We start from the raw sequence: 26877 nt of genomic DNA, 5'->3' as shown, positions 1-26877 counted from the left end.
GACGGCCGAGTAACGAAGAACGTACCGCGGCAACATTTTGCCAACTTACTGAAAATAAGGTACGAGATGTCGAACTCCCCACCGCGGCCAAGTGGCGAATTGAAATGAAGTTGGTGATTCTAATTTCTAGCAGTAGTCAGTTCACCAACGGTCAGTCATCACTAAATTAACAATAAAAGTTAGCCAAACTTTTTCGAATTACGACGTGAAGTATTTGAGATGTGCTTAACCTAAAACAATTCGCATCACTTACACAACCTCAATAAACCGTGGTTGACAGTTGAAGCTTCAGGTGGTCAGCCTGCGTGAAATGACGACGAAGCTCACGCATGCGCAATCTTCTCAATTGAAGCGTCTCCTCTCGCCGTTGTATGTAAAATTTATAGGCTGTAGTGAGTGGCGGCGATAATGACTCAATGATTGCGCGGTTCACTTGTTTTGACTAGAAACGATTGACAGCGGTTCGGAAACGAGGTCTCAGCGGACGCAAGCGGCGTATGACGACTTTCCTCGGGCGGCCAGGGGATGGGGTGGGGGGACGTAAAGCGAACAAACGAATGGGCGAACAGATGCAGGGGCGTCGGGGGAGTCCGCGAATTGTCTCTAGGGGTTATTTTCGGTCAATTATCATGCCAGGGATTGCAAGGGGAACCCCCCACAGCTTAGGCGGAGTGGGTTTAGAGCGGAGTTCATATGTCTATACGGGCAGGACGCGAGTCTATTAGGAGTCAGTCTGGTGCTCGGCCAAACGTCGCCTGGGTCACACCCTCCATCCCCATCTCGTACTTTTTCGTGGCTTACACAGGCATCAGCATCTACCCGTGTATCTATCAATCACGCTTACGAGTTACGACTCCCCATGGTCCTCCATGCCCGTAGCCTAGGATCGTCTCTCGCGCTTACTTACTCCCTTACCCTCTTCCTCTCAGCTATTTAATTCTCTCTCTCTCTCTCTCTCTCTCTCTCTCTTTCTCTCTCTGTCTCTTTCTCTTTCGGGGTTTTGCAGTCCATTTATTTCCCCCACTGAATGCCGCCACAGTCAAGAGGGGTCTAACCCATTTTTCGAGATTTCGTTTACTGTTCAGTTTGGGCAATAAGGTATTTGATGCATGCAATAGGATTTTGCGGATATTCATCAATCTTGTTTGATATTAATAATTAACCCTTTTAGTTACGTGACTGAAAGGGTCGAGGAAATCAATGTTTCAGATGGTCCCCGATACGCAAGTCATTTCAAAAGTTTCAAAAGCCAGTCAGAACCTTGAAATGTTATTTTCTCTTCAATTTGTTCTTAGCAACACCTATGGCAGCGCCGAGGGAAATTTTCAGTTTCGGTTACTACACAGTTCTTAATTATTGACATTTTTTTACGATAACTACAAAACAAAAATTAGTTTTGTAGTTGTTACAAGAAAATCTGGTATTTGTTTCTGTTCTTTTTCTTGTGATTGTATTGAAAATTTGATGTTTGTCCACAATAAATTGATGTTAAAACCTTATTTAACTAAGAAAAGTATAGAAAACAAAAAAAAAAAACTGATTTTGCGTTGCAACTACCAGAAAATGTAGTGAGGTACAAAATAGTTACTTGTACCTCGTTTTCTTTTAATCCCAACAATATTTAAAAAATTGTTGTAACGATACCGATTTTACTAAAATCTTTTAACGACTGTAACAAATGAAATTTCTCTCACTGAGGGAGCTGAACCCTACTTGCTTCTGGATTTATGTCAAGTTATCTCAGTTGCCGTAAAAGAGGATGCGAATCTTAGCATTGGTGTAGAACCTCATTTTCAGGGTTCTCGGATCTCTATCCAAGTACCGATTAATTCGTATACCTGGATTTGATATAATGGTTCGAATTGACGATGTTACACTATTAGGACGAATTCATGATACTTTGATTTCATACAGGTTTTTGAACTGAAGTTTATTCTGATTAGCTAGTTCTCCCAACGTAAGCCGCAATCTTTCAAAACAAAATCTTAAAATTCTGTAAAATATTTTACACTCTATGATCACTCTGAAATTAATATCGATACTTTGGTATTATACGTGTTCGTAAAAAGTTATAGGCTAGTAGGGAAAGTTGTGGTAAAATTGAGAATATGGATGAAATAATGATAAGGCAGACGATTCTCTTATTGTTAGTCGACATTGATTTAACACAAAGCTTGAGTAGAAAAACATTTAGCGATTGATTTCAGATCACATAACATGATGTAAAAAGGTCCCCTAATTAGATTTACGTCGTCTCATTATTACTATTTGGACCATTACAAGGCTTGTAACCAATGAATGGTGATGTACAAATTAGATTTGTAAATGATTTCATCAACTCATGGTAAAATGCATCTCGAGGAAACTGTAATGTTTAAGAGCACACAAAGGAACAGCATTCTCTTGAAACAACTAACAATAAATTGTATGCAGATGTCAAAAAGAGGGTGGATGGTTTTCTTTCATTCATTGTTTGCGATCACCGATACGAGCAGATTTTCATACGTAAATACGTCTATGTACCTAAAAATACATGTAAGAAAGAATAAGAATACGCGTCTCCATACCTTCGGATAATCCTCTGACTTTCATTTTCCGTTTTAATATTCCTTTGTTGCGTGAATTACGGGGAAAACTCAGTCGCGTCTTTTTCAATTGTACTTTTTCACATGCTTGAACGTTAAAAGTCAAGTCAAGGTATTCGAGAAATCAGGCAAAGACCGACGACCCCTGATGCTTCGAGGATCTTCACCGTTCGCCCAGCTTCTGTTCAAGTCAAAGTCAAAGCTTGCCAAATTGCTGCCACAAAAGTCGTCTCCATACGAAAATGAGAAATAAAATTCCATCTGCTAGGCATCAAGCGATTGTTTACCGCACGTTGAAGCAAGTTATCGAAAATTTTTCAACCGATCCGACTTCGTAGCAAGGAGCTTGCAAATTGTATTTTAGAATTCGGGATAGCTGCCTAATTCAAGAGCACGGGCAACTTTTGGTGAGGAATAATTTGTGGCTTTTTAGCGAGGCAGGGTGGTTCGCGTTGCGTTACCCAGAGGGTATGCGTATGTCGTAGGTGTACATCCCACGTGGGCTAAATCAAATTCACAGGTATTGCTGTACAGTGTATGGATTACTGTGGAGTCGCAAATCCTTGCCATTCTCGCAGCCCCCAGGCGTGCACTGTGTTAATTAATCTGACAGCTATGAGCTAACTCGAACACCCTTTTTACCTCACGTCCACCATACCGTGTGCCGATATGTATCTGTATTATACGCAGTTACGCGAATGTGTACGTACGCCTGTGTAAACGCCATGCACGCGCATGTGGGGGACAAATTTGCGAAAACAGGGCCGAGCACCTATTACGGATAATTTCGCAACACCCAAACTCGTTCAATTAGAGAAAAAGTGAACCCAGTGAAGGGGGAAGGGGCTGCTGTCCTCCTGAATAATTGATCGAGTGCCGCGATGTTGTTCTCGTTTTTTCTCCTCTTTGTTCTCGGTTAGTTGGAAGTTACGTCCTCTGGATGGCTGTGCTAGATTCTTTTTCTCACACCGAGTAATGTGCGATGCTTGTATCGATACAACGGCAAAGCGCGAATGCCTGAAACCCTCCATTTATCAGTCTGTGATGGCGCTCTGTACAAGCTTGCGCGTTTAGGGTATGGAATTACTCGCGGTTCTACGTAGCCTATGACCTGAAAAATTAACGGCATCGGTGCATCATTCGAGGATATTGAATTTAATGAGGCTGATTAATAACGATCGATTCCGAATTAACTTGGTCTACGCTATACGGGTTGGGTTTGAAATGAACAAACTTTACAATGGCAAGAGTAATGTATTGTGATAAACATTATGTCATACTATTTCCAAAATGAAGTATAGGAATTGACATGAAATAGGTATTTAGGTAACGAACATGAAATAACTGCGTTTAAGATTGAGGAAAAACCGAATTTAAACATTTCTTCGTACTACACCTTTGGAGTTATATAATAAGACTCATTTTTTATACCTCACGAATTTTATCACGATTATTTTCCTCGAGGCGCAATGACCTCAAGCGTGAGATGATATTCTCGAGGTTTCAGAACTAACAAAATTCCAACGTAAAAACCATGCAACAACCATTTACCTTTCATCACGCGAATTAGCTCTTAAACGGACTTTAGCCCCAGCCTCACCCTCGCCTTGATCTTCTTGAAACCTAATAACATTTCCCTTGAAATTCACTTTCGTGTTTACTTAAGGTTTTCTATACATATGTATACTCCACGTTGTATACCTATCTTACGCGTGTATACTATATGCTATACTTTTGACTTTCCCCTCTTGATCTTGAATCCTCTAATAACGATTATTTCGAATCTGAGATTTTGGCAAATATTCTTACCTAGTCATCAGCACAGGAGCCAATAGTGCGAACAAATTCAAATGCATATCTGCATCAATTATTGCAAACTTTTCGGACTGGCTATCGGTGGTCATCGACATGATCGTAGCCGAAAAGCCACAGTGTGTATGGCAGGCACAAGCGGAGAGTGATGGCCGGATTACAGTTGGCACTCACTCAATCGTTGGGTTGATATAGCTGCGGCGGGTGGTTGAATATATGGGGCATATGGGGGGTGCAAAATATACAAAAGAGCAAGCGAAAGGGAGCCTCTTTTTAATCTACCGATGATTCGCTACCCCATGGTTCCCTTTGTCAGAGAAATGCTCGATTCCTAGGCTCCACATCCTGCGATGCATGGTTCTCGGTGCTTGCCGCTTTGGTCCCTGGTGCCTGGGTGCTTCCCTTATAACCTGACGATTCGTGCGGTGTATACGTACTTCGAAATACGAGCGGATTTGCTGGGCGTGGCTCTGTCATCCGTGCATGATAGATTCAACGATGCTTTCCATTAAGGTAATTATTTAATTAAGAGGACCGACTTGCAGGTAATAATCGGCACGATCCTGTTCACCGATAACGACTCCGATAAATTAAGCAGCCCCAGCGTCATCTGCGGCGTCGAGACGCCTATTTTTACCCGCGTTCAAGTAGACGAACAGTCATTTTATACCCAAGCACAAACGGCGCCAGCTGGTACAATTAACTCGGTATAATTTGATTAGGTATTTATTTTACCCAACGCAACGATTATACTCTCTCTTCGTATCTCAACCCCGTGACTTTTTCTCCATTGCGTGTAAATATCCTATAATATGCTATTTCACCGAAAACCCCTCGCTCGTCCGGCTCTGAAATTTAATCGTGACTAAACCAAATGGTGTTCTTTACTTCCCATGGGCTCTCTACCGACCAAATTGTTTCAACAAATTTCTAGCGTGTGGCGAGATCTTGTCTCGTACGTACTTATGGCTCGCATGCGGTTGGGGTGCACACTAGATATGTATTGTCAGTGGGATTGAGAAATTAGGGTGCTCTTGAAGTTTAAAAATTCTCTGTTAACTGGTTTTCTATTTAACAAGGTCGGTTTCTTGTCGATTATTTTGAACATTGCTGATTCATTTTATCCACCATACGAATACTCGACTGAAGTACCAAGTCAATAGATTCTTTCGGCAAGGTGAAAAATCATCTACCTAAATTACTCAAGCTTTGCGATTGCGCTGGATTGAAATAATCGATTCTCCTGGCGATTGTATCGCAAATAAATAACTGAACGGTAAAATAAAATTGGAATGTGGAAAATGTTTACGTTCAAAGGTTCACTCCTTTCGTGCTTTTTCAAAATCACCTGGTACAATAAATTTTAATTTCACAATTTCACAAGCTGGTTTTTGATAGTTTCTTGTTTATGGATCGATCGAGAAAATTCGTAATTAACCCTGAATAAACGTATGAATAAAGTAGGGCATTTTGTTAATTCATTTTTCAAAATATGACAAACTCCAAGTTTTTAATAAAATACTCATACTTTTTCGGGCAGTTTTTCACAATTGTTGTATTAATATTATGAGAGCTTGAAACGTATTTATGTCAAGAAAAAAGAATTTATTCTCTCGATGTTTACAGCATAAATTTCGATTAAGAATTTTCATAATTCTAATTCAGATTCAAAGAACCAGTAAGCTTTTTGGTCTCTTGCAGGCAAAGCTAGAGGTATCGTATTAATCAGTAATACTTTTCGTTTATTTTATACGAGAGGCCAGAAAAAAGTGCGTGGAATGAGAAATCAAAATAAAATCTGAATATTCACGCGTACCCGAAGTTCTTCTGGTCACTAATAGTTATTAAGTGTCGACGATAAAAATTTTGGAAAACTGATAAAAAACCTGATTATTCCAGTTATCCAAGGACACGAAGTGGTGAGATTATATCGAAATATGGTATCGAGCTATTCATTTGTTATTCGGCTGATTTTCAATCAAGCTTGATCGATCGAAACTTCAAGTACGTACATGAATATTAGGGTGTTCCTTATTCAGGGTGTTCACGAATTGTTGCCAGACCATCCCCCAAATCAACTTCAAATAATTCGAAAACAACCGTCTAATTTTTTCAGATTTTTACATCGAATCTAACATAGTCCGCATTGTGATCGAAGTTTCTTATAGAAATTAACATGGGTAAAACTTTTTCTCAGTATATATTTTGTTGCAAGAGTAATAATGTTCCAAATAATCTGTAACCGCGAGGTTTTGGTGAGAATTAGTGCTACTATCTGGGAAAAAATACACACCATCGTACCAGGCAATCTAGACGAATTGCACAACCTCGAAACCTGACTTTTTTTTGGTTTAGAGAAAGTGCAATTCGTCTAGATTGCCTCGTACGATGATGTGTATTTTTTTTTTCATATATTATCACTAATGCCGACTAAAACCTCGCAGTTACAGATTTTTTGGAACATTATTACTTTCACGATAAAATATGTAGTGCGAAAAAAAGTTTTTCTCATCTCATTTCCATAACAAACTTCGATCACAATCCGGGCTATCTCAGACTTGCTGTAAGAATCTGAAAAAATTTGGCGACTCTTTTTAAATGATTTAAAATTGATTTCAGTGATGGGGCGGTAAAAATTCGTCAACACCCTAAACAAGGACCACCCTAATGAATATACATATTACAGATATGATCTACGGTACTCTGACCTGTACTGATGTACTGCCTAAAAGAAAAGTGATGCACAGCACGATGCCTTGTAATTTCCTCCGCGAAATAGAGAACTGAGTTCCCTACGCGGGCATCAGAAGAATGTATGGTTTCTGGTTGCACCGTTCGTTGGGCGGTCGAATTGTTGGGGTCGTAAGGGTCGTCTCGTCTCAATGGTCCCGTACCGTGAGTCGCCTCATAAACTTTAGGCGCATCTACAATACAGCAAGCATATCCCTGCGAAGTCCGTTGAAGCTGTCGAGTTTCACAGCGGCTCCTCTGCACGTATGCGTGTGTGTGTTCATGTGGTCACACCAGCTCGTATCTACGGATACGGATAAACATGTCCATAGGCGTATAGTAATATATGTATGTATATATATACATAGGTATACGGTGAAGGTTGCTACGTACTAAGGTAGGACCTATTTTTTAGACGGTGTATTATGGCAGGGTCTGTTATTATAATAATCGCAGCGAGGCATTACCTCGTTGGAGGCGCGTTAAATTACTGGATGCATTCACTCATTCGTACCGTAGGTTTTTCCCCGGGCGGGGTGTTAAGCAGAAAATAACATGGAGGCGGTGACTGCAATTCGACGCCGAGTGTCGCGGCACAATACACCGACAAACTTTCAATCTGTCGTCAATTCAATACCTGCCGCGCCCTTACAAATCGACTAAATCTTTTTAACGGGGCACTGCCCCCTCCCTTCACCCCCTCAGCGGGGCACGCGAATACATCTAGTCCACAAATGTACGAAGTACAATTTTCGTGCGTGCGTTTCAACAATGCGCATGTCTGCGTACGTGTGTGTATTGTAACACGCGACACGAAGAGGCTTTTCAGCTCTACTACAGCGTAAGGCGAGAACTTGAAACTGGATGCTTCGGGCTTCGCCGTTTAAGCTGGGTTTAAAATTGGTTTCGATTTTTCATCGCTGTGCAGCCATTGCCTACCGACAATCATGAACAAAGTGTCTTGTGAAAGCTTCTTCGATGAGGAAATCTTTGTTCTATGGAAAAAAAATTTCCGCAACTTGATTGTTAGAAGCTCGTAAAGATTGGAAATGTTTAGCCGATCGTGAATATTTAATTATTAAAATTGATTTTTCTACCACTGCATTCGTTTGATAAGACCTGCAAAAAATGTACTTAGATATGATTTTTAACTCGTAGGTTTGAATTCTGCGCCATGGGGGGGGGGGGGGGGGGGGGCAGTTTTTAATCGCTCGTAAATGACTTGACGTAATATGTAACTTCATCACCAATACAAGTTAAGACGTAACTGTTGTTGGCTGCAATACGAATTGTAGCTCTGATTTGACTATGATAGTATCTTGTGGCTCCGCCTGTGTATACGATCTTGAAATGAGCCAGCATTGATCAATGACGATGTTTCAAGTTACGGGATATTTATGATTCCGAGTACCAACAACTCCTGCAACCCGAGTAGAGCACAAAAATAATTAGCTTTTTTGAATTTGTCACGCTTATTGGAGTTGATCAAACTGGCGTTGAAATTCGATCCACTACCAATCTGATCAGGAAATTCCTTTATACATGTACACAAAATATTTTGGCACGTGAATAGATCTCTTTTAAATGCGGTGTAAATGATGAATACAGATAGGCGTTAGCCATCGAGTTCACAGAGGACATCAAGCGTAAGATGGCTGTAGGTATTACACAGTCGCGGTTAGAGTATCTTCATAATGACACCCTTTGACAAGATCTTTTTTTAATAGCAAAGGCATAAGGGAAATAAAGTACAAAAAAAAAAAAAAAACGGAATGCAGGGGCGAAACGATCGATGATGACTGAAGTAAAACAGGAGAACACCTGTTGTTCACCCGACTTGAGATGTCATCAGCGGAGTGGTTGCAGCCCATTCATACAACGTCACGTGGGACTTCGGTGATATACACCCACGTTTTTATATACCCAACAGTAAACATCCAACACATTAAATCCCTGATGCCGTTATTATACCGGCATCTGAAAAGCGAATTCACATGCGGTTGATCAATTTTATTGACTATCGTTTCAGTGCGCATTTTTTTGGCCAAAACAAGCCTTCCACAGGATCTTGTATGTTGTACGCTACATAATGATTTTGAACTTGTAGTCACATTATGGGTAGAAGTTATATTCTATCAAGATCGCATATCCGCGGATGTTCGTATAAATGCCTTTTTGTATAAAGGGTTAGGGAATGGGGTTGGTTTTGAACCAAGTAATTCAGTTTGAATGTTCAAAAAGAAAAAATACTTCAGCAAACTAATTATAAGTAGAATATTAGGAGAATGTGGAGAGATTCATAAACATTTGTTAAATGATGAACTTGAACGACAAAGAATAGCCCGAAAGACGCGCTGGGAAAAGAAAGTGTATTTTCGGTTTCCACAGTCACAGGGGACAACCTTTACGTGTTTAACCAGTCAAGTAAGGAATTTGAAATTTGTGACTAAAACTTCTAGCAGCTCAAAATGGGAGTGCAAAGTTGAGATGTTGGTTTACTCGGTGTCACGAATACCCAGATTTATACGCGTAGAAAATATACGGTATGCCATACGTAATATAAAGTAGGGAAAAGAGCAGGCGATGGAGAGAAAAATATATGTGTACATACGTATATATATATATATATATATATATATATATATATATATATTAGAGTGTCCCAAAAAAACCGACTATTTTTTTTTTTTCAAAGAACATTGAAAAATCGTCAGAGTATCTCTAGAAAATGACCCTGTGAAAATATAAGCTCTTAATATTAATATTTAGAGGTGGCGATTTGTAATTTTCTATTTCCCATTTAAATAACATGGGAAAATTTTTTTTTGAACTTTGGAATTTTGTGATGGGATAACGAGCTACTTCATAAGTATGACAAAATCAGGTCTTATAGGAAATTTGATGCTCTACAAAAAAGGTCTGATTGACATTTTGCGTAAATCCAGCCGTTTCAAAAATATCGAGCCTCAAACTTCGGACTGTTTAAAATTATGCTTTTTTTTTTCGTAAATACAACAAAAATTAATTTATATGTATTATAAACCCAGAATTATCAACTGAAGAATAAATATAAGAATAAATATATGCATATATTTATTGTTCAGCTGATAATTCTGGGTTTATAATACATATAAATTAATTTTTGTTGTATTTACGAAAAAAAAGCATAATTTTAAACAGTCCGAAGTTTGAGGCTCGATATTTTTGAAACGGCTGGATTTACGCAAAATGTCAATCAGACCTTTTTTGTAGAGCATCAAATTTCCTATAAGACCTGATTTTGTCATACTTATGAAGTAGCTCGTTATCCCATCACAAAATTCCAAAGTTCAAAAAAAAATTTTCCCATGTTATTTAAATGGGAAATAGAAAATTACAAATCGCCACCTCTAAATATTAATATTAAGAGCTTATATTTTCACAGGGTCATTTTCTACAGATACTCTGACGATTTTTCAATGTTCTTTGAAAAAAAAAAAATAGTCGGTTTTTTTGGGACACTCTAATATATATATATATATATATATATATATATATATATATATATATATGTACGAAAATAAAGCACTAACAATAATACGCACATTCGTCGAGAGTGAGCATCCAGGAAAAGGGCGGCGCAAAGATGTACTCCGCATACGGTGTGAGAGATGAACCGCGAAGACGAATGGAGTGGTGGAGTTCAGAGATCACACAGTTTACGTCGCGCACACGCGTGTATGTGTGTCGAAAGTGTGATATGCAGAGGCTGAGAAGACAAGAGCAATACTTAAATGGAAGGTTGAGAGATCAGAGGGTCGAGTGAGATGATTGAAGTGCATCGCGTGTCCCGACTGCATCGCATTGTCACCAAGAGTCGAGTCCCACGTGGCCTCGAGTTCATAGCGAGCAGTTCCATTCCGATCTAGATGTATGCAATTCACATGCATATAGCATACGTATCTCACTTCAGGGCTCAGGTACCAGCGTGGGTGGATCACGCCACAGACCCGGTATGTATAAGGGTAAAGATGGAGTGTATCATCCACGCTGGGCATCTTTGCTCGTATGAATATGCGGTAAGGAATAAAAAGCCTCCGTTATATGTAGCATTTACAATGTAATATAGATATATTAGATTTTTTTTTATTCGTTAATAGTAATTTTTGTATGCGATAGACAATGAACGTTTTTGTGAGTAAGTGATACCTACAGAGAGGGGATGGTGTTTTCTTTTTCATTCCTGCTCGTTCGTTCGTTCTTCCGTTCTTTCTTTCTCTCTCGCTTTTTCGGGACGGGGATAAGGAAAAGGATGCTTCATCGTAATATCTCTCCTTGCTATATTCAAGGTATTATTGCGTAGAGGGTTGCGGTGGCGGTGGTGGCGGATGAGGATTCGGCGGGGGCGGTGGCGGCGGTGGGGGTTGGGGGTGCACCTGGTGCGGCAGCAAAGCGTGCTGAACATGAGCAGGATGATGATGGTGGTGGTGATGGGCATAGAATATGGCCTGATTTTGGGGATGCGGCGGGTTGCAGGAAGCCGCCACAGAGTGGGAGAGGGATGGTTGTCCCGACGGATGTGCTGACGACGACGAAGAAGCCACGGACGAGCTTGCGGAGGCTTCGTGATAGAGAATTGGCACGCGGACGAGCCTCTGTGCAGCGTGCGCCATGTTTGCAGCCTCGAGCTCAGCGGCAAGCTGTCTTTTCCACTTGTTTCTTCGATTTTGGAACCATATTTTCACCTGCGTTTCAGTCAAACGTAGAGACGCTGCTAGGCTGGCTCTTTCCGAGGACGATAGGTAGCGTTTCATGTCGAAGGTACTTTCCAGCTGAAAAACTTGCGATCGGGAGAAAACGGTCCGTGTCTTTTTCTTCCTCTTCATACTCCCGGAATCCCTCCCGTCGACGCCGACCCCCATTTGACCGCTACCTGACGAGTGTAACGTTGAATTACCGTCACCGTCACCGTCGCCATCGCCGTCCCCGTCAACCGGATCGTCATGACCGTCGTCACCAGAGGATGGACTCCGTTCTCGAGCCATGGTCACTCCGTGGTCTTCCTCCTCATCGTCTGTCAACCAATAAATCCGAGATAATGAAACAATGCGGGAAAATTCAATATGCGAGATCAGTAAATGTCTCTCAAGTTGGGACCCTACCATGTGTAAAGTGTCAAATCGGTATAAAATGGTATAAAACGATTCGAGCCAACAGTATTTAATCTCAAAGGCTTGCGCGTTGTTTTGGTTAAAAAATATATTATTTTATATAATTAACTGGAATTGTCGACAGTTTCTTTTCATTATGTGGTATTAGTTATTTCAAATTAACTCGACGTGTAGTTGACAAAGTATCGAGGCATGGCGTTGTAAAGCCGTTGAGATTTAACGATCCTGTCTCTCGAGATCTCGTGGAAACTGTTGAATTGTACAAACATAAAATTAATTACTAGTCAGAGAAACATTTGATTCTTCTAGAAAATCTTTATATTATTTGATTTGGTTTTAGTTTAATTATCAGCTCCTGACGATTTATATGGGATTTTGAATGTACACCAAAGATAGAATACGCATATTGTCGATGTGATTTCTGTACGATTTACAACAGTTGCTGTTTATGTCGATGAAATCAAGATTGTAAATTTTCTCAAACTCTTCCACTATTATGTTTGAAAACAAATTTGTGTGCGTAGGAAATGAATAATCACTTCGCAGTTTCATCATATTTCAAAATTGAAAATTCGAAATACACCGTGTATAAATTTAAGGAATGGGGTATCTTTTGCAAGGTCTTGATGAAATCATTGACATGTACACAGAAATTATTTTTTCAATCAGTGATCTCGTTGTACAAATGATGCGTAAGATTAAAATCGAATAAGAATTACGAACCATAAAATTAATGTAAAGGATGCGAACTTGAAAGGATGTATGTTAAGGTAGTTCACAATTCATGTTATCGAAAAATTAGCTCAAACACTACCGATATGTCAAAATTGTTCATATTACGGATATTTCAGTGGATCTTCAGAGAGAAAAGTAAAGGAACAGGATCTAACCAAAATCTAATCGTAAGAAGAAACTATCGGGTTGAGGTCTCTTTCGGGAAATGCAAAAAAACTTTTCAGAATAAAGAAATGAATACAAGCTTAGAAGTTCGAGACTACTCGGTCTGGGTACCCAGTTGCATAGTTAACAATAAGCGAGTCTCAGAATCGATACGTAACACGTTTAAGTGTACACGTCTAAAGTTTCACACACAGGCGCAGGTAAAACCGCGAGCGGCGTAACGGCCAATTGTGACGCAAGTATGCTCGATGTCGTAGTGCGGAGTCCGAGTCCCTTGAATAAAGTGGCATGGCCGATGAGAGCAAACAACAGGGCTCGGGGTAACTTGTTCTCAACTTAAGTAGACAACGGGGTACGGTATACACGCGGGTATATAGGTAAGCGATTGATAGCTAAGTCGATCGGCGCTGGCTTGTCACTGCGGAAGCCATGGAAGCCATAGCTTCGGGGAATGGTAGGGGTCATCCTCGAGTGCCCGGTTGGCTGATTGTCCCTTGCAGTTACTTTCGCCGTCAACTTTCAACATGCGACGACTACCGTTACTTCAATTTCCTTCTAAACCCAGAAGCGGTTTGTCAACTCGACTGCAAATATTTATTCACTAGCTTCCAACAGTCCTCAGGTTTGGGGCTCACGAAGTGCGATAAAAGCTCCGCGTGCAGCTCTGAAATATCGGAGGTCGTTCCTCAGCGAGGCGTGGTGATGTCGGGGTGCGATAAATCTAATCGAGACTGCGTATTTGGAGGGGCTCACCTCTCTGCAAAAAGGTCGCCGAAGGACTTTGCCGATGGGAATTTCCATCGTTCGATGAGTGGTGGTTGAGGGTTTGTAGCGTGTGGCTTGGTCTCCAGTGAAAAGGCCAACCCCCGCTGGCGGGTAGCATTCTTTGAATGTTTTCAGCATCCGAGGCTTCCTGGCCACTACTAGTCACGTTTGTTCCCGTCGTGGTTAAACGTGGGTGATGCTGATGCTGATGGAGGTGCTGGAGAGGCGACGGGAAGAAAATACTCCCGATTCCAACGGGATAGCGGCCAGCTATCAACGAAGACATTATCCCCAGTCTGAAACGATAATGGTTTAATTATAGCAAGCCTTGATGCCAATTATTTCCACGATGCTTGTATTTCAGGCAACCACCGCTGATCCAGCTGCTCACAACTTTTCTCTAATCGGAGATGCGTACTCAAGTTTCGGTTCCGCGAGAAGGGTTTACTCAAGGAGGTAAGAGCACAATTGAAATATGGAAGTGTAATGTAGCACATCCTGATTTATTGTTTCTAACAGAGCGCGACGACATCTGAGAAGACAGAAAATTCTATCCGATCTTTTAGACTGGTTTATACCCAGAGCAAAAGTACACAGGTATGGTAAATTTCGGATTATAGGTATTAGAGATATTTACCACCCAGACAAAATACCTTACATATTGGATGAGAATTGTTGAGTGTATAGGGTCTTTGTTGGTGGCCTTAAATTACGTCAAGGTGTACTTGGAACGGCGTGTTTAGTTTCGACAGAACTACTTGAGTGTTGTTTCGATTATCAATGCATCATGATGTAAATTTTTTAATCCTAATCGCAGATTTTTTGAATGCTTCCGAATTACTATTTGAAAACCTATCAACGAGCTGCTAATTGGTTTATAAAATCCTTAAATTGGCAGCGTTTCGAGAATGGTGACGGTAACCGGATCAGAGCGGCTTTTCGAAGGAAGGAACTTGGTTATTAGAAAAGATGGTGAAGAACAGACAAAAAAGACACAACAATCAATGAGGAAACAAAAGGAGGGAAGAAACAAAACATAATACTTATTTTCCGTCAGTTAACTCGAATATACTTTTTCAGCACATTCTGCAGCTTTGCAGTATTATCTTTTTTAAGGTACTAGCTATAACTAAAGTTGAATGGTAAAACTGAAATAAAATATTAAGCCACGCGATGCCCAAGTGTCATTACGAAAGGACTATCGGAAGTTTAGTCCAAGTTCTCAATCGGTTTACCATGTTAATTGCTCAACTAGACATTAAATTTTAAAACATAGATCACTGCAGTACGCATCCATCCTAAATGGCTGTAAAATGAATTCGTAATCACAACGATAAATTCATTCGTGTTTATTGAAAGTCAAGTTTTCTTATTTTGTAACATTTCGGGAGTCTATTGTGGTTGGCGTATGAAATATGCCTGGGTTTCTCGGACCCTCACGTCGGGTGACAAAAAATTCTGAAAGCGACATGCTTAGCTTCTGCACGTCTATGGGTTCCAATTTAGGTGTCAGCAGCTACGCAGGCGAGAGCTGTCTTGTCTTTTTCGCGTCTCATTCCGAATTCAGAGTTGCCAACCGTCTGTAGCGGCGGCCATTTTGGGCGGTAGACGGCGTCTAATTTCACGCCTGAGGAATCGCGGAGTTATAACGAAAGACATCAAAGAGCAAACGATGCGGGGTGATGATTTCGACCGTTTTGCACAGGTATGTACGTATATAAACTCGGAGTCTACACCGTACAATTTGGAAACTTTTGTACGCCGAGCACAGAAGGGTAAGTAATTAATTTAATCATGTCCATTAGGGTAGCCAGGTCGTTTGCCTTGCGCGTATTACATAAAGTTTCTTTAATCGTTCAAATGGCCGTTGCGTCCTCGTTTCGGCAGCTTCGCCATGCGAAAACTGGGTTCTTTGAAACTCGGATTCTGGAGTGCGAGTCTCAAGAGGGAAATTGGAGACGCAGGTTTGGTCAGGCTCATAATACTCCCTCTCTCAACCTCTTAGCCGAGTTTCGAATTCGGGGGGCGGCTTATGCCGTTGGCGGGGAAAAAGCTCGGATTAATACTTCCGTTTTTGCAGACTCCATCCCCCGCGGGGACACTTCAAAGGTTGCAGTTTGAAAATCGAGTCGTAAGGAATGTTGGCGTTTGTTAGGTATACGTAAATCCGAAGTATAATAGATGCTTTCCTCATACGACGATAATTGCAAAGTCCTAGCGATTGCGAGCTCTGTCTCCGTGCATGTAACATGTTACAGCCGCAAGCACATCGATTGGCGTAGGTTCGCGGGTGCAGGTTTAATAACGCGTATTTTATCATTTGTAATTCTGAAATTCATTCGTGTAGACCCTGCGCACAAAGGGTCTCGGGAGAGTTGGCACCCCTGCAGGCAATTACCTCTTTGCACATTAGCAAAGCTGGCCCTGATAGCTCCCAAGGTGGGCGGGCCATTCACGATCGATATAAGGTAGGTACCTGCACACATAGATACGTTACCACAACCGTCCTCATAGCTTGCCCAGTTGTTAACAAATATTACACTCTTTCAGCTTCTTCTCCAAAGCCATTATAGGTGGCCGTTATATTTGATTATTACCCTGCTATTTGGACAACTTGGAGAAAAGGTTGGTCATACGAAGGAAAATGTTTATAATTCATAACTTTACAAGTCGATGCGAAACATTGGATTAGATATTTATTCTTCCTATTGCTTTTAGGTCTGTTTTTACGAAGTTGTGTATCATTTTCGTGGGTTTTGGGTGGAGGTGAAAGGTCTGGAGCTCGTTTCTGCATTGTCTAATTTAGGGAGGCTGGAAGGATCTACTTCGCTGAAGGTTATACGCTATGCTAGTATAGAGAAACTAATATAAGTCACGTACAATGTCTGTTTCGTGATACATTACAAGTATAATGAGATTTACTAATGTTTACATTAAGAACATTGTTCAACTTTTGCATCTTTTGACTCTATCAATTTTATTATTTTTTATCGAGTGACAACTATTTTCTCGACTCAATAAGCGATACCATTATGACGTTCTGTCAACTAATTCAAAATTCACCAATTTTGAATTAGATCAGTACGTTCTAATTTTTTTATGGTTTCAGTCTCGACAGTTAGTTCCAAATTCTTAACTGCACATGATCCAACTGTGTATAACATTATTAATTAGTAATGGTTCAAATTGTTTTGTATTAGTTAAGATATCAAGAAATGGTATATAGATTTGTTAAGATTCAAACGTTAACATTATCACAGGACAATTTAGAGCTCCGATTCTATAACGGTATAAGAGGTCTTCCAGGAAAAAAATCCGGAATGGAACGGAAGAAAACAGTTCGATTTAGGTATTAAAAGGACAAAATTGTGCCACATTTATCAACGTTCTACACTTATATACATGATTTACCTACGATCAAGATCTTGGAAATGTCATTTTTTAGTCGAGTAAAAGTCTCAATTCACGACATTGATATTTAAGGAAAGCTTGATTCATTTCTGGTTTTTATCTCACAGAGCTTCAATGTAGCTACAAGATTTTTTAATACTCTGATATTGAACGTGAATATGATTAATTGTCAATGTTTAAGTGTAAGATTAAAAACCGTTAGTTTCAATGACTAAATAAGCGCCTACAGAGTTATAGAAATTAAAGGTAGTCCCATGGTATTGATCGATATATATATATGTTGCTCCCAAATAAATGTTCAATTAATGTCTAAGAAATAAGGAAATTTAAATATGAAAACAGGCGTCACGGTATTGAATATTGAAATATAAAAATAAAATGTGAGGTGCCTTTTATTTCTGTATACATTCACTCTAATGTCTCCGCTTACACATATAAAGATATTTGCCGAAAGTGGCAGGCGGTCGATCTAAGGTGACAATTGCTCAGAATTACTAGCCTGGTAAGACGAAGATACTCAAACCAGGGCTTCCGAAGCCCTAAAACTTCCCCCGCCGACGATGCCACTCTACGTCCGCAGGTATACACAAGCGTATAGGTGTATATATAGGTGTATATATCTATTTATGTATATATACCATACGCGAGCAGCTCGATTTCTCACATAACGTCTGCACGCTCCCGGGATCGCGTTTGCGTTCGCTTCTTCGGCAGCGAGGACAAATACATAAGGAAATAAAAAAGAGACACAGGCGCGTAGAGGTATAAGGTCGAAAAGAAGAGGGATGGCGCCGCGACGGCGAAAGGGAGAGGGAGTAAGGGCACGACACAACAAACAAATTAACAGCTTTATCCCGCTCCTAGCAGTATATCTATACCTAGGTGAGATTACGTACGATACATCTTGAACAAGCGGCTGACGGCTAGCAGACGGCCGCAGATGCCCCGAGAAGATAAAAATGAAATCTGACGTTCACTGTTTGTAAGCATCGCTGCAACCCTCGTCCAGGTACAAACACCTATTATCTTTACCGCGCGCTGCAGTTGGTAACGTTCCTATGCCCTTTTTCAGCCCTAATTGTTTCCTTTACATCCCAAAGTTTCCGCCTTGCTTCCCATGCATCTATCCTCGCAGTCTAGATCCTGGTCCGCATAGACACGCCGGCAAATCTGTAATGGTCACTAAAATCTTTTGCGTTCTCGTTCGATCTCTTGGGTCTAAGTATACACACACAAAGCGATGTTCTCTTAAGTTTTTTCTGTACCAAGGGTTTTTCGATATTCCGATTTTTTATGTCAAAGGTGGTTCCAGAAATTTGTTGTTTTATCGCTAACTCTACCATACTAGCGATCCTCCTCAGATGTTCGTCTATTTGTAAGTATCCCACAGTGTGTATATTCAACTAGGAATACCTATTTTCAGCGTTACTAAAAATAGTTATTTTTGCGATACGCTTCATCACTGAACAAACCAATTCAATTGATCAAGTATGATCAAAATATTTTATCATCGATATTCTTTTTTTCATAAAATTATTTACTATTGCGTTATTTTATTCCTTTTATACGATTTTGTATAATACTTTCTATCAATATCGTATAAACTGGCTCTGAATGCCTCAGATTTTTCAAATTTCGAATTTTTTTGCTACAAGCATACGTTCAAAAAATAGGATATAGTAATTTTTGATGTTCAAATCAAAAAATTGTTTTGATGATTTGATGAACTTGAATCTATAAGCCCTGTAAACTTAATTTTTGTTAACTAGCCCTTTTCGAGATCATCGTCAGAGGTATTAGAAAATTATAATTTCGAATATGTTTCGGCAAAAGAATCCGTTAAAAGAAACAGAATATGTCAATTTTTCATGTTCATTATCCGAATTTAAAGTTCCGTAAATATCTGATTGTTTCATCGAACCGTGTCCGAGATCAGGCCAAGAGTTTATTGGAACAAAGAGATGGACTGACTATTTTCTAAGAACCTGTTTCTTGGATACGAGAGGCTTACAAACGTCCACATTCATTGTAATTAGAAAAATTCATTTTCGACCAGATTTCTCATAAGTCGCGGAGCTTTCAATACTTAAAAAAACTGCACACACTTTTTTCCCATGACAGTATGCGAAAAACGTCACCAGAATTTTTCGCACTAGTAAAAATACAGGTACGCTCGGGGTAAATCGTTATTGTGTCAAACATTTTAGAGCTTACAGAACTCGAAAACATTAACCGGCACGATCTGATTAACGGAGAGGAAATTTTTTGAAAGAAAATGTATTTGTGAGTAGGTATTATTTGGTCCTTTCTTGGCTGTCCTAAATCCAGACCTTCAGGCCTCAAGCTAAGATCTGAAAGTGGTCAGGTACTTAGCGGCAGGCCGCTTGTGCCAACGTAAAACGCGCTCTCTTGACACCCCCTCAAGCGATTGTCGTGAGATGTTATTATGCAGCACCTCGGCAAGTTCTTAATTTGCGACAAGTAGTCCCAGCCCAGTTTGAAAAAACTCAACGAGGCTGCCGATCGTTGCTAACAAGGATGATAAACCGGAGGACTTGAGAAGGTCCGGATATATATGCCTAGCTTGTGTCTTAAAAGCCGAGATAATATAGACGGATCGCACAGCTTATCACGGCGGGGGTTTGATCAATAATAAATCAGATCGGGTACTTCCTTCCTGCAGGCAAAAGACGCACCCCGAAGTGCACGGAAGATATTCTCCGGGGATTCGCCGGCTTCTTACATCCCCGATATACGCGTTATGTGCCTCTATACTCTCTAGGCTACTCTACCGTCTGCATCTATTATGCAAGTACCACCAAATTGATTCCTCCTATTCGCCCCGCGTCCCTTGGCCCAGCGATGCCATGTATACCAACCGTTGAACGATACCTCCTTAGAGTTTCTCATCGCCATTAATGCATCTGCGGCTCTTCCTTAGAACCGCACGAGGCACATGTTTCTCCCGTGAATTGGGTTAAGTCGCTGTTCAACATGGGCAATAAACACCTTGCCGTTAGGTGCCAAAGCTTTATGAGTTTACCCAAATGTCTGTGAATAGTGACTGTGATTAGTATCTTTTTTATGCAATGTATATCGTTTGTTGCATTATATCTATAAATATTGGAAAGAATAATATCAAACATATAACTGTTTGATAGTTCATCTTTCTCTGCACGGTAACGCGATACGTACTCAAAAAGCTTTCGACTAATGAGACGGCTTTTTTTTATCATTTGAACGTGAAGTGCTAAGAGTCGGACAAGACAGCTTGATCAAGAAACGCGTTTTACCAAAATCTTGCACAAACTTTGTTTCATTTTTCCCAGAGTATAAATGTGTATTCAATCGCTTTTTCAAAGACTCGTGTACCTCGAAGTTTGAAGTGGAAAAAAATTTATTAAAATTTGAGATGTTGAGCATTATTTATTCTTCTGATCATTTTTAGTTGAAATCCAGATGAACCTCATTCATTCGAATGAATCAAGAGGAAACAAATCAAATTATGTGTAACTTAAGATGGTTTTTTTTTATGAGTATTTGAGTTTTTGTCTTTCCTGTTGCAAAGTGACACTTAAGAAGGGATGTTCATACAGAAGATGAGTGTCTTTTCGAAACAAGAATAGTGAATCAAGTTTTTGCACTACAGTACTGAAATACCGTGAGAAGCTATCAACTCTTTTACCAGCTATTTCTTTAAAAAATGTCTGAATTGTTGAAAAATTAATTTGCCATGCACATTATATTTTCGGAGATTTGCAATATGCAGGATTTGTTTAGAAAGACACATTTTTTGTAAAATTTGTAAATGCATAATTGTGCAAATCCAACATATTATTAATCACTTATATACTTTCTGTACCACTGGAAAAATTAATTTCCTAATGTTTTTCGTAATGATTTTAGACAACTTTATAAACTTGAATAACACAAGCAAATTGAATAAAGCGCTGAAAGGTGCTAAAAGGCACAGGAAAGTTTTCATTTAAGTTCCGTTTTTGATAAACCGTCATTTAGCGAAGGGACCGGAAAGTTAAAGAGGTTTTTCCCCATCAGCTCGTACGTTTCGAATGGAAAGCCCCATGTGTATACGTCACAGATGTGCCGAAGAGGGAGCGAGTCGTCGCGAATATTACTTTGACGATTTCAGCTTTCCATTCATCGCGCACCGCTAATTATGTATCTGCGAACACCGAGGAACAGATTGCAAGCGTATATGCAAGTAGGTACGTGTAGAGTATTCCGTCCTTTAGCTAGTTGTATAAGAGCGTATAATCCGCATCGTGCAGGATGCGAACGTAGCTAGAGGATTTGAAGCGACGTTGATGAAGTCTGGAAAAGACGAGCCAACAACAGCGGGAGAACAATTGTTTCACTTCGCTCTCGACACACGTTAAACTCAATATATATGTACAGCATGATGCGATGTAACGTTGGGAATATTGCGATAATTAGTAGCGCCTCGATTATAATGAGTTTCAAATTTCCCGCCACTCACAGTCCGCACGCATTCACGTTTCCCGTATGCGTTCCACATGTACGCGAATTAAACATTATGGTTTGTGTAGGTATATAATCTGCAAATATTTCCGATTACAGTGGGTTAGAGTGAAATATACACATCGTTGCCAACGGTAGATTATCACAGATTTACAAGAGAGTGAATCAATTTGAACATATTTTCATTCCCAGTTTCAGTATCACTGCAGGGATACTGAAGTTACTGGTCAATTTTCATTACATAATCCATGTTTGTGAAAGGTTATCATTCGATTCGTATGTTTTATCTAGCAGTCGTGTGTACTGCAGCAATTCACATTTCACTTCTTATTCCAAAGGTTCGACAGAGTTTTATTACAATTAAGTATGGAAATTGTACTCACAGTTTCAAGTAATTATATGAAAGAGAAGTATATTTATAAAATTTAAGCGTGTGCAGTTCGATGCCAGTCCGTGTGATTGACACGAGTAATTTGGATGCGGCAAATTTCATGAAGAATTTATACTATTGCATGGTAATACATTGATGAGGCTCTAAGAATAAAAAACTGTAGCTAATGTTTACGATTGTAGTAGAAAAAATGTAAAACAAGTGTAATCATTATAAACCCATGTAATACGTGTTTGACAAATTTTACAGACGTGTTTGAAAGGATCGGTAAAGTTGATTCTTTTAATTTAAAATATCATTTTGTAAGCAAGCATGCTAATTTTCACCGCGCAGTCTACTCAAGCACTCTACTTAAAAGACAAAATAGTGAATAACAACTCTGTTCATATATGTATATAACGAACCTTACCACGAGACATCGTACACTCACTTTGCTCGGATTTTTTACACCAATAAGCTGTCCGCTAACAGCCTTGCACATGAGTCTGTCAAAGAGCGGGCGTGAAGCTTTTAGGTTCGTTCATGTGAGCAGTGAATACTTAATCGCGTTGATAATATGTATGGAAATGTAATATTGTCCGATGTCAGATGTCTCGCCCTCGAGGTGCGTACAGCGGGAGTGAGTTTGAGGCCTAATCAAATGGTAAACGCCTGGAAAACAAGCAATTGGAACCATTAGGGCTTTGCTTGGGGCTAGAGGGTGCAAATCTGATAAAATCATCTCGAACCCTCTCGACGCAGCGCTCTCTTCCGCGAACCCCTCTCACCCGAGTTTTGGTCTCCCCCTCTCTCCTAGTAGACCTATCTAATGCCACCCGATGTAAGTAATGCAATGCGAGGGAAGCCGGATTCGTTGTTATTAAATGAGACAGCCTAATAGACCCATTACCGTCCGCAGTATCTCCCCCTATTCGGATCCGAGTGTCGCGTTATACGTGTCATCCGCAAATACATACGGGTGCAGTACGCTTCTTGGTTATACCAACTATTATTCCAGGGTGGTACTCGATACCCCCCCACCTCATCGATCATGCGAAATCTCTAGGGCGGCTGGTTGGCTGGTGCTTTTATTTGTCACTCGTTTGGGCATTTGGCTAGTGCCAATACGGACCACTAGTACACACAGTGGAGTTGATGGAGGCTATATCTAGGTTGTGGTTTCTTTTGTCGTCTATTGGAAAAACGAAGCTACATTCAGCCCCGGGGTAAAGGAACGGTGTAAGAATAAAATCATTTTGTCCGGTACATCGCACCGGCTAGTCACCAGTGGCTCCATGGCGCGAAATAGTTTGTTCGAAAAGTGTTACGGCTCCGACGATTATTGTATAGTTATTTCAACTATTTCGGTTCCTTGGTACGAGATTTTTGTGTTGCAAATACCGAGCGGACGAATATTAATATGCTCACTCGCTGAATCGAAGACACCGGTACAGTATTTGAACAGATATAATTTTATGTGATGTTATATCGTGTTCAAGAACTCTCCAATTAGGGTGAAATATCTGAGAATTTAATTTCAAATAATTTTTTTGTTCAGTTCTTATTGCTTCATATTTATAATTAGCTTTTGGTCACTCAACTTGTAGGCCTCAGTGTAATTTTTTTCGTTCCTAATCTCATGTGCTCCTACCGTTGACACCATGGTCTGGTTTTGGATGCAGGAATTTTTTATGGTTGCTGCTAGTGGTACGTCCGAAACTGAAAATAGTGTAACTTGTTCGATTGATTGAATAAAACGATTAATGGGTATCAGCTTCTTGAAACGTCGGCTGTATTTACGTTCGATTGGCTCTTAATTTCTGTCTAAGCTACCATTCCAATAACTGCGATCATTTGATTCTTCAATTTAATCCAGATCAGGAATTGATTAGTTCTCCATTACATTATTAAGGCACCTTGTGCAAAACAAGCCATCAGTTTTTAACAGTGTAGGATAACTTCAACTTTTCAACTAGCAATCAAATTTGAATGAATTGATATTTTACCGAATACGTTGTCGTTTGGTTTACATATATAGTCAATATTCGTTCTTCTCAAATCATATGATAATCCAGTGGTATCAACAGGAATGACGAAGACCGTGACATGATGAAATGTGGCTCAGTTTTCACCAATTAATATATTTTGCAGATCGTGCTCAACAGGGTGAAATACCGGCATCTTAGAATAACAAGCTGCTATGAATATAGGATTCAGAATCAGCGAATGGTACCCCATTGTTTTAAAGCCATATTTCAACGAGATTTGGAAGTTAATTTACGTTCTTGTAATGGAATATGTAAGTACAGGTAACTAAACAGAAGTTCAAAGTATAAAGTTATTTACTAAATCGTATCTTGTCGGGTCAAAAGTTTTTGGACAGCATTTTCGAACAAGAAACTCCTTGATTCGTTATGTTTAAGAAATTCTAAACGATTGTCTGGAGCCAATGGCTGTTATTACTACTTTATTGCTATCAGAACGAAGGGAACAAATGAGACGAACCTACCTAGAGAGCATGGCAAGATCCGTCGTTGCATGGCCCATCAAAGGGTTGCCTTCGGCAGACCCAAAACTGGAACTGTTCCCGTTGACGCCATGAGCTGAGCTGCCGGTGGTGAGACTTCCAAGCCTTGGCAGACCAAGAAGATGCGACGATTCGCTGGGCGAGGCCGAGGCAGTTTGTGGCAAAGTCTGCGGTGGTGTGCTAGCCTGGAGGACCTGACGAGGCGGCTGATCTTTCGGGGTAGGAGACGAGGCCGCGACGGCTATCGGAGACTCGGACCGTCCAAGGATGCTGGATATGCTGAACGAGGTGTATTGCGGGGTACAAGCAGGTCTCAGGGGAGCTTTGCCGCCGTTAATTGTACAAGAATTGCTTATGCTACAATTATTTTTGTCCTGAATGAGGAGTTCGGCCGGTGCCGAGCTACTCCGTGAACCCTCAAGCTCCAAGTCCTCCTCGGACACAACCGACACCTCGATTTCCGTCTCACCAGACATTTTATCACTCGTTTAGCAGCCGAATTATGTGGTAGTAACACACGGAGACACCAACTCTATTGTACTAAAAAATTGTTATACCGTTTCCTCGTCAAACGCGGCAGCATTTTTACCTCTCGAATAGATTACGTCGGTTGACGAGTCGCAGACATTTGATTCGAACACATTGCACAGTAACTCACAACTCGAGTTGTTTTTGAATCAATCAAAGTTCCAGAATCATCTGGACGGCCGATTGTCACGCGTTTCTTGATGTCACTCAACACGAGAACTTTGCGATTTGATCGTCACTTGTTTACACATGGAAAGGGATTAGCATCACTCCTGAAGAAAATACCATCACCGCACTCGTAGATCGGCAGATTTGATTTAGTGCTGATTCACCGTTTCCTGGGCCTCTTCGCACTATGATTCAACAACGTGCAACGCATATGGACAAGGGGTCGAGTCATGTAGTCCTGTACTACAGCTTCGTAAGCGATCAGGTTTCGGGGGTGCAAACCGTACCTGCGGTCAAAAGCGATCGAAGTGCTTCCTTCTCAGATTATCACCGACCGACCCCAAGAATCCGTGGTCCGGAATATTCGACTCGCGATGAACAGCGTGCTCTCAGAGCCTGCCTCCTCACGGGTTCGGAATCGCTTTAAGTGACCGACGATAGATACTGTTTGCGACTACCGGCGGAACTTGAGTATAACACATCGTGGTGAAAATCACGCACAAACACAAACCCCTCAACGCAGTAGTGTCCTGGTCGTGTTGTCGTCGTCTCGTGCTTCAGCGTCCCTCGTCGGGTGCTCATCCACGGGGATGCTAAGCTCAGGTCGAGCGAGGAGGATGCCGGGGGCGTGGCCATCCTTAGGGGATGGATTCGCCTCACCGCGATTCGACGCAAGGGCGATCGATGCTCCGCGTCTCGGCACCGGTTCGGGGGTAGCTTTCCGAGTCCGCCAATCACCGAAGGGAGGTTTCCTCCACGGCGCGGAGCCTCTCGTCGACTACGTGCAACGGTGTGCCGTGTGTTACTTATCCATTATAACACTCCAAGATCTTGATTCAAGCCTGTAGCGCGGCAGGCTTTTAACCAATTAGCCTTTATAGCCGCTGCCTGCGCCCCTGCCGCCCCTCTCGCTCACCCAAAGTCCCGTAGTATATATCCACCCGCACCCAACCAACCATCCACCTAATCTACCTTGGGTATTTGGCTATACCGTCGCCCGGCGCTCTGCAGGCTGCCTGTGTGTCCATGCACACCGCCACACGAGCCTCGTCTCCTGGTGTCGACCTAATACCTACCCAGTCTTGGGCGACGAACGCGTTACCAGATGATATTGAGACCCTCTCTCTCACTCTCTTCTCTACAATGGCTCTCGAGATTTACATCTCGGTCTAGGTGTTCCCGACAGTATCGTAAACCGCTGCTGGTTATACGGGGAATCCCCCCGATGTTGTTCCAAAATTATTTGCCTCCACGCGCATCTGGGACCCAATGCAGCGGACCGAATCCCGGGCTTCTCTGCAGTAGCGGAGATTGTTCTAAATACGATTGCTGGTAGTCCGTTTGCCGTGGCTCTAGCCTCGCGATATCCTCGCGACGTGGGTAGATACATAACGTGGGCGTGCGCCGAGTGTCATCGATCTTTTGCCGACC

At 41.0% G+C, this 26877-nt stretch overlaps 1 protein-coding gene across 1 annotated transcript; it reads right to left on the bottom strand.

The window, feature by feature from the left end:
- Positions 1-7030: 7030 nt before the first annotated feature.
- Positions 7031-26003, bottom strand: LOC124182683 (homeobox protein Hmx). The gene is made up of 4 exons (XM_046570246.1): positions 24733-26003; positions 13931-14238; positions 10712-12180; positions 7031-7431 (listed from the first exon to the last, which is right to left on the bottom strand). Exons 1-3 carry the CDS (start codon positions 25224-25226, stop codon positions 11459-11461), a joined length of 1524 nt encoding a protein of 507 aa, XP_046426202.1. The 5' UTR covers positions 25227-26003; the 3' UTR covers positions 7031-7431; positions 10712-11458.
- Positions 26004-26877: the final 874 nt, after the last annotated feature.

The sequence above is a fragment of the Neodiprion fabricii genome, chromosome 1, assembly GCF_021155785.1.
Source record: "Neodiprion fabricii isolate iyNeoFabr1 chromosome 1, iyNeoFabr1.1, whole genome shotgun sequence".
Lineage (NCBI taxonomy): Eukaryota > Metazoa > Arthropoda > Insecta > Hymenoptera > Diprionidae > Neodiprion > Neodiprion fabricii.
The sequence above is the reverse complement of the archived record's forward strand: the minus strand, read 5'-3'. Positions and strand labels throughout refer to the sequence as shown.

Excerpts from the sequence above, each read along its gene's own strand:
- LOC124182683 (XM_046570246.1), bottom strand. The coding sequence starts at position 25,226 with ATGTCTGGTGAGACGGAAATCGAGGTGTCGGTTGTGTCCGAGGAGGAC. Across the intron at positions 14,239-24,732 it reads GATCTTGCCATGCTCTCTAG|ACTGGGGATAATGTCTTCGT; the intron begins GTAGGTTCGTCT and ends TTATCGTTTCAG. Across the intron at positions 12,181-13,930 it reads GGCGACCTTTTTGCAGAGAG|ACGATGAGGAGGAAGACCAC; the intron begins GTGAGCCCCTCC and ends ATTGGTTGACAG.